This window comes from Panthera pardus, unplaced genomic scaffold (genome assembly GCF_024362965.1).
Source record: "Panthera pardus isolate Hobbes unplaced genomic scaffold, ASM2436296v1 HiC_scaffold_15, whole genome shotgun sequence".
Taxonomy (NCBI): Eukaryota; Metazoa; Chordata; class Mammalia; order Carnivora; family Felidae; genus Panthera; species Panthera pardus.
The window spans coordinates 2,905,206-2,917,754 of NW_026526710.1; the positions used below are offsets into that span (position 1 = coordinate 2,905,206).

General features: G+C 47.0%; 1 protein-coding gene across 1 annotated transcript in view; it reads left to right on the forward strand.

Annotated features, from left to right (window-relative positions):
• Positions 1-656: 656 nt before the first annotated feature.
• Positions 657-12,549, forward strand: part of CAMKK2 (calcium/calmodulin dependent protein kinase kinase 2) — a 32,432-nt gene continuing 20,539 nt past the window's right edge. The window contains 8 exon segments of the mRNA XM_019467515.2: positions 657-704; positions 706-867; positions 869-1,111; positions 5,183-5,230; positions 5,907-5,960; positions 6,687-6,738; positions 7,099-7,232; positions 9,768-9,804. Of these exon segments, the coding sequence (XP_019323060.2) occupies positions 657-704; positions 706-867; positions 869-1,111; positions 5,183-5,230; positions 5,907-5,960; positions 6,687-6,738; positions 7,099-7,232; positions 9,768-9,804 (778 nt within the window).

Here is a 12,549-nt window from a genome sequence, read left to right on the forward strand (position 1 = left end):
CAAACATAGGGTGCTTTTGAGATTATGCAGGCGTGCTGAAGGTGTTTTGGAAACCGTAAAGTGCTGTCTGAATCATTGCCATTGTGAAGTCATACAGCCTAGACATGGTCACGAGAAGTGTTTTATTTGGCTGGTCCAGCATTTAAAAATATTTGAAATAATTGCTAATTAAAAAAAAAAAATCAAGAGACCTCACCTGATGTGTAGGTTCAGAGCTTCTCTTTCATCATCATCATCATCATCATCATCATCATCATCATCATCAAAAAGTGGTGGTGGTGACGGGGGCGGGGGGGGGGGGGGAACTGGCAATTCTAGGCCCAGATCCAGTTTAGCAACAATTGGCTTGAGTTGAAAGTAGCTGCCAGCGCTGTAGGGTGCATGCGTCCTCTGTTTTGGGGTTTTCTCCTACTTTGTTCCTCCAGGGAGGGTTTGGGATTCTTATATGTGTGAGGAGGACCTTTTCAAATAAGGAAATGTGGAGTGTGCTCCTCTGTTTAGACTCAGAGATCATATCGCATCATGTTTTGCAAGATGTCTTGAGGATGTCAGCTAGAGGCAGGAACAGACCCCCCAGCGGGGCCGCAGGGGTGCTGACCCTTCCTCTCTCTGCAGGTGGCGCTGCCGCCGGATGGGAGTGCCTGGGCCCGCGCACCATGTCATCATGCGTCTCTAGCCAGCCCAGCAGCGACCGGGGCCGCCCTCCAGGATGAGCTGGGGGGCGGGGGCAGCAGCGGCAGCGAAGGCCAGAAGCCCTGTGAGGCCCTGCAGGGCCTCTCGTCCCTGAGCATCCGCCTGGGCATGGAGTCCTTCATCGTGGTCACCGAGTGTGAGCCGGGCTGCGCGGTGGACCGCGGCCTGGCCCTGGGACCGGCCCCTGGAGGCCGATGGCCAAGAGGTACCCCTCCACGCCTCCGCCTCCGGGTCCCAGGCCCGGCCCCAGCTCTGCGGTCGCAAGCTCTCTCTGCAGGAGCGGTCCCAGCTGGACGCGAATGGACGCTGCGTCCACCCGGCCCTGTCCCACTCGCCTGTGGGCTCCCCGCAGTCGTCGCCGAGGCTGCCCCGGCGGCCCACGGTGGAGTCCCACCACGTCTCCATCACTGGCATGCAGGTGTGTGAGCCGACCCAGCCGATGGGGGGCCTCTGTTAGGTGGGGCTCCCCTAGAACACTGATTTGAGAGGTGACCCCCCCTCCCCGTGGAGACCCAGGTGGGGGTGGGAATGAGAGTAGAAGAGAAGGGGGTCAAGAAAGGGTGCATGATGGAGTTGGTTGCCACCATGGGCAACTGGGGCTCCATCTCTGGGGGACCCTGTTAGTGTAGAAAATTCTGTACCTCAGAATTTCTGTATCCTGTTTGAGGGCCAAGGGAGCTGGACCTTTTACACTAGCTCTTGGTGAGAGCTGCTGGGGGGCAGGTGACCTGCCTTGAGAGTGGGCAGGGCAGTGGGGCCACAGAGAGTCTCTAGGGGAGACGGAGGTGCTGGTGGCTGGGAGTTGTGCGGGAGATGGGGGTGGGTGAGAGACCTCACGGCCTAGCAAAAGGGCACCAGGCAGGCGCTGGGCACTGTGTGTGCATGTCTCTTCTGATTCGTACGAAAACTTCTGGGAGTTAGAACTGAGTCCCACTAGGGCTCATCTGGCCCTGCGTGATCTGCTCCTGCTCCTCCTCTCCGCCCCCCCCCCCCCCCATCTCCTGCCTTTCTGCTGCGCACTCACAAGGCTCTGTCCACACTGCCTTCTTAGATTCCTCAGGTGTCCACACTCATTCCCTCTGTTAGGCCTTTACCCCTACTGTCCTCTCTGCTTGGAACCTCCCCGCTCTTTGCAGGGTCATCTGCCTCTGACAGCCAAGTTTCAACTCAGATGTCTCCTCCTCTGAAGGGCCTCTCTGACCACCCTCTGTAAGCAGCCTCAGCCTGCCACCCCTCCCTGCCCTGTCACCCTATTGACATAGCACTCAACACCATCTGATTGTTTATGTGTCTGTTGAATTGTTTTTGGCCCGTCTCCCCAGCTAGAATGTAAGCTCAGAAGGAACAGTCCCATCTACTGTCATGTTTCCCAGCACCTAGCACAGAACCTGACACATAGTAGGAGCACAAGAATATTTGTTGAAGAAATGATTGAATTTAACTGGGAGAAGCGTGGACATTGAGAATAGCTTCCTAAAGGGGCTGATTCTGAACTATATTTTTGGAGCTAGGTAGGACTTCCATAATTGGAGATGGGTACACACAGAGAATTCACTGCAGGGGGGATGCACAGCATGAGCAGAGGCCCAGAGGTAGAAGACAGGATATGGGGGAGAGGGCAGTCAGGGGTTCAGCTAGCTGAAGAATGGGGCCCATGCGTGGAGCACCGTGGCAACAGGGCTAGACAGAGAATTTGGCTTTATTTCAGTTAGAATTGAATCAGCTTAGAGAAACAGAGACCTGCCCCCCTTCACAACAGTGGCTTTAACACAATAGGGCTTGTTTATCGTGTAAACTAAATCTGGAGGAGTGGGGACCAGTGTGGTGATTCTGTTGTCCTTAAAACCTTACTGCTGTGACTGTAGCCCTCACAGCTCCATTCCAAACAAGAAGAAGGAGCAGAGAAGAGGAAAAGGCATTTGCCTCCTAAGTCTGTCCTTTTTCTTGGAAGCTCTGCCCAACACTTCTGCCTGCCTCCTACTGGCCGTGTGGCCACCCCTAGCTGTAAGAAAGGCTGGAAAATGTAATTTTCCATCCTGGGCCATTGCCACTAAGCTATCCATTTATAAGGAAGAAAGAGGAGACTGGTATTTGGTGGGCAAGTAGGCGACTCTGCCAAGGTCAGAGGAGTGGAGTCAGAACTTGACCTTGGAAGCATCAGGAACTGATATGATCAGAGTGGAATCTAGGAAGAGGAATTCAGCAATATGTAGGGCTTGGATTAGGGGGCAGTAAGACCCCTTAGGACAGCTCTGCAGGGCCCCACTTCTGCTGGTCACATCGCTTCAGGACTCAGGGGGATGAAATCAACATTGGAGAGAAACAGTGCAACCAACCTAGTGAAGGGAGGGTTCTGTGAGCCGTGGAACACTATCCAGCAGATGAAAAGATACAGGTCTGTGTGTACACTCTGCCCTGGAACTGTCTCCAGTGATGTTGAGTGAGAAAAGAGGTTGAGAAGTGATTTAGTGTGACATCATTTTTGCCTCCCCAAAGCCCTATCCCAAAACAATGCTCTGTATTTTCAACAGGTGCACGTATGCGTGCATTTACATAGAAAAAGGCCTGGAAGTTTATACACCAAACTGACATCAAGGTTTGGGGAAAGGGTTAGAATTGGGGTGGCGGTGGGGCTCAAGGGAAGTGTTGGGCTTATTGGTAACACTTGAAGTTTTATTTTCTATTGTGTTTCTTTTCCCATTTTTACCTCTTTTTTCACTTCACATTTCCCCCCTAACTATATTGAGGTGTAACTGAAGTAAAACAAATCACATATTTCACGTGTACAGTATGATCAGTTTTGATATATGCATACGTCTCTAAAAACGTCACCCCAGTCAAGATCACAGACATTTCCAGCACACCCGACAACACATCCCTCCCCCCTCTTCCCCTTTCCCAGGTCACCGCTGACCTACTTTTTATCATCATAGATTAGTTTGCAAGTTCAAGAATTTTCTGTAAGTGGAATCATTTAGTATGCACTCTTTTTTTTTTTGGCTTCGCTTCTTTGATGGCATAACAATTTTGAGATTTGTCTTTATTACTGCATGCTTCCTTTTTATTGCTGCCTAGCATTCCATTGTCTGCAGTGGACCACTTTTTGTTTATCCGGTTACCTGTCAGTGGACTTTTGGGTTGTTTCCAGTATTTGACTATTACCAATAAAGCTGTTTCAAACATTTGTATGCAAGTCTGCACAGACACAAGTTTTCACATCTCTTGGATAAAGTTAGGAGCAGAATGGCTATGTCGTAGAGGAGGTGTTTGTTAAGAAACTACCCACTTGCTTTCCAAAGAGGCTGCACCATTTTAACTTCCTACTAGCAGTGTATAAAGGTTCTCCATGCCCTACATTCTGACAACATTTGGTATGGTCAGTCTTGGAGTTTAGCCAATCTAATGGGTATGGTGTTAATTTACATTTCCCCAATGAGTCATGATGTTAAGCCTCTTCTTTTTTTTTGAGCGTCTTTTCATGTGCTTACTGATCATTTGTATATCTTCTTTGGAGAACTGTCTTTTCAAGTCTTTTGCCAATTTTTGTTATTTTTTAATTAAAAATTTTTTTAATGTTTATGAAAAGCATTTTAATGTTTTTAATGTTTATTTGAGAGAGAGAGATAGAGACAGAGCATGAACAGGGGAGAAGCAGAGAGAGAGGGAGACACAGAGTCTGAAGCAGGCTCCAGGCTCCGAGCTGTCTGCACAGAGCCCAACATGGGGCTAGAATTCCCAAACAGCAAGATCATGGTCTGAGCTGAAGTCAGCCGCCCAACCGACTGAGTCACGCAGGCACCCCATGCCCATTTTTAAATTAGGGTGTTGTTATTAATGAGTTTTTTGTGCTTTTTGTACAAAAAGAATCTTTGAGAAATCTTGTTAAGAAACCATTCTCTGCCCACAGTCACTCGGATTTTCTCCACTTGTGTTACTTTGTTTATATTGGACAACATAGTCCTTATATAGGATTACTTGTTTAATTTAAAATCAATGTTTTAGGAACACCTCTTTAAAAATGTGTATTAAAAGAGTACATACTGTATGATCACATTTTAAAAAATATATATTTTTTAACATTTATTCAGTTTTGAGACACCAAGAGAGACAGAGGTTGAGTGACAGAGGGGGCAGAGAGAGAAGGAGACACAGAATCTGAAACAGGCTCCAGGCTCTGAGCTGTCAGCACAGTGCCCGATGCGGGGCTCGAACTCATGGACTGTGAGATCATGACCTGAGCCAAAGTCAGACACTTAACCGACTGAGCCACTCAGGCTCCCCATATTTTTTACAATGTACAAAATCTGTGTTGTTAAAGGGCAGGGTAGTGGTCACCCTGGAGACGGGCCAGTGTCTGAGAGATGCTTCAGGGAGTCGGGAATATCCTCTTTCTTGATTTGGGTCCTGGTTCATGTGTTTGTTTTGTGAAAAACGTATCTAACTGCAAACTTACAATTCATATTCTGTGTGTTTCTACTTAACATTGCAGGATTGTGTACAGCTGAATCAGTACACACTGAAGGATGAAATTGGAAAGGTAAATATCCGAGGAGCCAGGCTGGTTTTCTGCATCTACCAAGGATGTCTCAGACACGGTGGAGGGAACCTGCTGGAGCTGGGAGCGGGAACGAGTCCTTGGAGGCAAAGTTGTGGGGGAGGGTTTTGTCATCACTGGTCCATCTGGTTTATTTTCTTTTTACATCAAAATATTAATGTGTTTCTACAGAAGCCCAGACAGCTTTAAGGGAATAACATATCACCAACATTAGTGGTGGTGTTTTTTTTCTCTCTGAGGTACTCTCACATCTATTTTTGCTTTTATTTCAGCCAATGGGCAGTGTTATTGCAGGGGTAAAAAACTCAAATATCAATAGAAAGTAAGTGAGTAATATAAATGAACAAAGCCTACTAGGTGTAAGGTATTAGGGAGTGGAGAGGACTATGGCAAACTGTTGACATGTGGAGGTGATTATGGGTCCAGATCTTCTGATTTTTCTCAAAAGAAGCTGAGAATCTAGATTTTTATATCTGATCTTTCTGGTTTTAAATATTGGCAACTCACTCAAACTTTCTAAAAACTGCAGATGCAACAAAATGTAATTGCATAGCAGATTTGGTAAATTGGCTGCCGGTTTGCAGCCCCTGTATTAGGGTCCTCATTTTGCAGATCATAACTTCTGGATAGTATGTCATGGGCATCTCCCTTTATCCAGGGCTCCTATGGCGTGGTCAAGTTGGCCTACAATGAAAATGACAATACCTATTATGTAAGTATCCACGTCCCCTTCTCCATCCCTGTCCTTGTCCAAAGCAAAACCCTCCTTTCCAGAATTTAGCTTCCTGAAAGATTTTCTTCGCTATTGTCTCATTTTATCCTTAGGTTGTTTCATTTTGTGCCTTAGGAAGGAAGTGATGTTCCCATTATACAGATGGGGAAATGGGGAGGCAAAGTGATCGGCTCGGAAAGAAAATGGATAAATTCAGCAAATGTCTCCTGTTCTTACTCTGAGCTACCATTTCTACATCCTTCACAGCACCAATCACCAGGTGGTAGTGAGGCAAATTGCCCTCGTTTGCCTTTGGAAGTCAGTCCAACTTGGGTTCAAATTCTGGCTCTCCCATTTGCCAGCTGTGTGTCCTTGGCCAAGTGACATCACACCCGAGCCTCAGTTTCCCCATGTGTAAAATAGCCAGTCTCTCGTCCATCACTCCAGCTGACTCATGTCTTGATTTAGTTGTAGCGAGTCCCAAGGCTCATGGTCCCAGTCAGGAGAGCTAACCTGGAGCCTTGGAAGCACTCTCAGGGCTGAGGGGACCCTGGCAGTTCAGTTTCCAGCCTGCAGCTGCTTGACCCACTCCAATGACGAGGCACTCACTACATCGTCCTGAGGCCACCAGGGCACCAAGAGCTTCGGCAGGCCTAGGAGTGGAAGGAGCTCTCTCTCTCCCTTCCTCCCCATTTTAACCAAGATATGGGGTCTTGTCTTTCACAGGCGATGAAGGTGTTGTCAAAAAAGAAGCTGATCCGACAGGCAGGCTTTCCACGTGAGTTTGGGGGGCCAGGCCTTTGTTCTTAGGTGCAGGGCTGGGGCAAGACAGAGAAGATCCCATTGAATGGTGTCCCCTACAGAGAGTGCCCAGGTAGATGCCCCAAAGACTCCTGTCACTGGGGCATGGGGCAGGAAGGAGGGTATTAACAGAAGGTTGAACAGGGGGCTGGGTCTCCATCCTCACTGATTTCCAGCAGCAGAGGAGACAGATGACAAGCAGGCTCCTTAAGGCCCCTGGGGACATCAGCCACTCCATCCCTGCCAAAACCCCCCCTACCCCCGACTTGGGTTGCCCCCTCTTCAGCTGCCATCTGCAGGGGAAAAGCTGTTTGCCCTGACCCTGTGTCTCCTCCAGGTCGCCCCCCGCCCCGAGGCACCCGGCCAGCTCCGGGAGGCTGCATCCAGCCTAGGGGCCCCATTGAGCAGGTGTACCAGGAAATCGCCATCCTCAAGAAGCTGGACCACCCCAATGTGGTAAAGCTGGTAGAGGTGAGCTGGGGGGCCAGGGAGGAGGGAGGCAGGGATAGTGATGGTCCAGTCTCGGCTCTGTTATTACCCACATGCCACACCACTAGTTTCTAGGGAGAGCCGCTCCACGTTAAACAGCTTATTGCAAGGCTGGGTACTAGTTATTGCTCCCGACTCCTTGACTGCTGTTCTTTCATGTTATTCTCACCCTTTCCTAAGACTATTTATTACTTCCATTTTATAGATAAAGGAATTGAGGGTCAGAGCGATACTGAAACTTGCCCATTACCCATTTCTGTCTCTTTATTTATATATATAGATATAAGATAGATATAGATATAATATATATATGTTATATCTGTATCTTACACGCCTGTATTTCTATCTATATTTATATATATTATAATATACTATATATAAGTATACTGTATATATATATAATATTAGCACAAAAGCAACCCTATACATGTAAACAAATGGATGTGGCTGTGTTCCAATAAAACTTTATTTACAAAAACAGGCAGAGGCAGAGGGCCAGATTTGGCTTGCATGCTATATTTGCCATCTTCTGTTCTAGATCAGTAGTTCTCAAAGATTTTGGTCTTAGGATTCCTGTATGTTCTTCAAAATTATTGAAGACCCCAAAAAAGTTTTGCTTATGTGGGTTGTATTTATTATTATTTGCCACATCAGAATTAAAACTGAGAAGTTTACAAATTATTTATTAATTCATTTAAAAACAACAATAATCCCATTATGTAGCAATATATTTTTATGAAAAGTAACTATATTTTCTGGAAAACTGTGGTGAGAAGAGTGGCATAGCTCTACATTTTTGCAAAGTTTTGTTGTTTATGTGTGGCTTAATAGAAGATGGTTGGATTCTCATATCTGCTTCTGCATTCAGCCTCTTGTGACCTCGCCTGTGATGTGGTTTCTGGTTTCTCTACTAATAGAGAATGAGAGTGGAAAGGGCAAATATTATCTTAGTTTTAGAGTGAAAATAGTTTTGACCTCATGAACTCTGGGAAAACATCTTGGGGATCCCTAGGAGTCCCCGAGCCACATGTGGAGCACCTCTGGTGTAGATGACAGGACTTATAAGCAGCATGTGATAAAGCATGTCACTGGACACGTGTTCGCAGTGCTTGCGGGAGCATGGAGTGCCAGCAGCCAGCCGACCCAAATGGCTGAGGAAGGCTTCTCAGGAGAAGGGATATTTGAGATGGTCCCGGTAGTTCCCTGGATGGAGACAACAGGGAAAGATGGGGAAGGGCATCACAGAGGGAGGAACAACATGTGCAAAGGGCTGGTGGCCTCTATTTGGGGGTATACCCCTGCCTTTGGTGGGTGTGAGGGTTAGCAGCCGTGCCTTGACTGGGGCTTGTCAGGTGCAGAGCTCTAGGTAGGCCAGGCCCTGGGTCTGGCTCCTCCCACTGGGTAGGGCTTAGGGCTCCAGGTTGGCTGCCCTGGGCTTCTGCCTAGGGTAAATCTCTTTCTTGTCCTGTGGATGTTGGTTGGCTGGGGAAGGTGAGGACGATGTGGGAAGAGGCGGGAAGACCAGTCCAGCCAAGGAGCCTGCCTTTGTTTCTTCTCAAAGGAGAGAGATGGTGGCTGCAGGCTATCTCCACTTGTCACACTGTCTCACAGTGTCAATTCACTGATGCTTGAGTCACCCATCTTAGAGGAAGCCCAAAGACACCTGTTTAGTGAGTGGCTCTGGGTCCTGACAGGATCTCCCCTCTCCCCACTGCCCTGTGGCATCTGAACTCTTCATCCAAGGCTGTTTGCCAGCCTGTTAGTCTAATGCATCAGACATTCTGAGCACCTGCTATGTAACTTTGTCCTGTACAGGGCACCACGGAGGCAAATGAGGTGGATACAGCCCTTTGCAGAGAGGGGGAGATATAGAAATAAATGACGAGATGAAAGCAGGATGGCCATGAGAGGAGGACAGAGAGAATGTGCCATGGATGTTCTGGGCAGGGAGACGTCCTTTTCTGCAGGGGCAGGAGGTTATGGGGGCTCTTCATGGAGGAGTCAGAAGAGCCCAGACAGGATTTGAATTTTCACCCTGTGGATCAGTCCATTGTCTCCTAGGAGAGAGGGGGGATTCTTATTGAAGCTGAGACATTTTCCAGGGGAGAAGTTAAAAACAATTAAAAAAAAAAGTAATTTACTACTCCCAACGTGGGGCTCAAACTCATGGTCCCAAGATTAAGAGTTGCATGCTCTACCGACTGACCCAGCCAGGCGCCCCCATTTCCCAGGGGAGGACTTTTTCCTCTCCTTTTTGTAATCTCCTTTCTGGGGGAGGTTTTGGACCCTTGAGGATTGGGCTAGAAGGTGTTTATTTTCCAGATGGCCATTTGGATCGCACACACTGTTTTTTTTCCTGTGCCCTTCATCTAAACCAGGAAAGCCAGTGGAAAGCACAGCCCTTCTGGTGGCAAATGCAGTCCCGTGGCTGCTGCTTCCCCCCTGCTCATATCATTTCCCTCTCTTCCTCTCCCCTGCTCTGTGTTTCCGGCCTGTTCCATGTGGCTGTGCCAATAGGTCCTGGATGACCCCAACGAGGACCATCTGTACATGGGTAAGAGAGCCCTTGCCTTCCACTGCCCCTGCTCAGGCAGTTGCACCTGCCAAAGCTCAGGGGTCCTCTCGAGCAACCCCTGCCCCTGGCATCTCCCTCCCGAGGACAGACAGCTTCCCCTTTCCCGCTGAGGCTGGGCCCCACAGTGAGCCACAGGGTGAGGCTGCTGCCTTACTTTGAAGCAGGAGGTAGAAGGGAGTGCTTGCTGGGACTTTATGGGGGGGGGGGAGCTGTTTATTCATTTGCAAATGTTTATTGAGCACCTGCTAATGCTGGGCAGGTTCAAGGCACTAAGGATGCATTGGTGAGTGAGAAAGTTGAGGCTTCTGCTCTTTAGAAGCTCACATTTTAGTCAGGGAAGACAGATAGTCAACAACTAAATAAACCAGTTAACTTCAGGTAGATCCTCTGAAGAAGGTTAAAGAGGATGACATGAGAGAGAGGGACTGAGGGGCCACGTCACATACGGGGTGATGATTTGGTACCTGAATGTCAAAGACACAGCCCTGTTACATCGGGGGAAGAGCATTCCAGGCATAGGGAACAGCAAGTGCAAAGGCTCTGAGGCTGGTGAGAGCTTAGTGTGTTTGAGAAGAACGTGGGTGGGACAGGGTAAACCAGGGAGAGGGGATGGGGGTGAGGTTGGAGAGCCTAAGAGGGCACAGTGGGGCATTCGGAGGCTTGGAGGGCACTGCACAAAGAAACAGAAGGACTCAGGCATGTCCTCAGAGACTTGATTTTTAAAAACTGGTGAAGATGTGGGGGAGCCCTGACTGTAGGTACCGATGAAGGAAGAAAGGGCAGGACTAATTCAAAACTGGACCACAGACTGTTGGGTCCAGGAATGCATGATCAATAGGTTATATGTCCTTACAACTTGGCTTGGTGGGCATTCACATGAGCCTGTGCATTTCAAGTGGGTACAGATGACAGCTGGGAGGGGTACCAAGGAGGCGAGGGGAGTGGGCGTGGCCAAGCCCAGACTAGAATCCAGAAGTCTCCTGGATGAGCATGAGGATGATCCTGGGATAATCTTATGTTGCACAGGAGTGATTGGTCATCTGGGGTCTGGTTTGAATGGGTGTGGTTTGAAAACAGAGCTCAGTTTCTCCTCATGTAATTGCTGTGGTTCAGTTCCAAGAGAATGTTGTAGCTTAGGACATTTTATTTTTCATTCCCCCTCCTCTTCCCCTTTCCAGGTTTTTCCTATGAAAAATGTAAGCCTATAGAAAAGCTGAAAAAATAGTACAGTGAATGCCTGTATATCTTCCACCCAGAGTCAGCAGTTAATAATTTTTTGTCATATTTGCTGTATCAGTCTAGCCATGCACCCATCCATTTCTTTTTTTTTTTTTTTGCTGAACTGTCCAAAAAGTAAATTAGCAGACATCTTGACGCTTCAGGCCATAAATACTTCAGTGTGCATCTCACATAAGAACATTCTCTTAGGTGGTCACAATACCATTATTACATTTGAAAAAGTTAACTTCAGTTCCCTAAGAGCATCTAGTGTGCATTCCATGTTCAAATTTTAGAACTTGAAAAACCTTTCTGAAGAAACAATTTAGAAGCTCCACAGTAAATAACATCAGATGTTAACTTTAAAAAATTATGTGAGAAAGAAACATTATTAAACTCTGAACAATACAGACTTGCAATATTTCCCAAATGTGGTATCATCACCACTTTATTTTTTTTAAGTTTATTTATTTTATGTATTTATTTAAGTTTATTTATTTTGAAAGAGAGAGAGAGAATGAACAGGGGAGGAATAAATGGGGGGGTGGGGAGAGACAGAGGATCTGAAGCGGGTTCTGCATTTGACAGCAGAGATCCTGATGCAGGACTTGAACCCACGAATGTGAGATCATGACCTGAGCTGAAGTTGCATGTTTAACCGACTGAGCCATCCAGGCGCCCCTACCATCACCACTTTAAATATATGAGATGATTTTAAGTGATACACGGATAGACATTTAAAAAACCTTTTTAGATTTAATTTACCATTGTGTAGGAAAAACTATAGTGGGACAATAACTCTTGATTTCATGGATGTCATTACCCAGGATAAAGCTCAAAGTTTTTAAACTGAGTCATTTAAAGAAAAATATGAAACAAATAATAGTTTATGTGGTACATAGATATGGCCAGATGATAAACATATTAGGCAAATGAGTGAAGTTTAGGGAGCTATAGCAGATGTCATAAAATATAAAAGATAATTTTTGTCCCAGAATGGCATTCCCAGCACAATTTGCTCACTTGGGGCTCCTGGCGGGACTCTGCATGGCTTTTGTCTATTTTTGGGGAGTTTGGTTGTTCATTCAACAAACATAATTTGTTCTAGGTTTATCAGAAAACAAAAAAGAACACTCTGCCCTCAGGGCACTTTGTTGCTCTCATGACAGATGGACACCGTCAGTACTTAAATATTATGCTTAGCCTTTGAAGGTGACAACACCATGGAAAAAGTAAACCTGAGCAGGGTCAGGGGAACCAGGAGTTCCAGTTTGGGGGACTGGGAAATAGGGTGGCTCCTTGAGATGCTTCACCAGGGTGACATTTGTGCAGGACAGTGGGGAACAGATGGCAGAGGACATTTTATACCATTGTAAGACTTTGTCTTTTGCTGTGAGCAAGAAGGCAGCCATTGGAGGGTTTTGAGCAGAGTTGAATGAGTATAAAAAGAACCTGACCCAAGCTTGAAAGAGGAGTTTCCTAAGCCATTCGAATCAGGCAACTTCA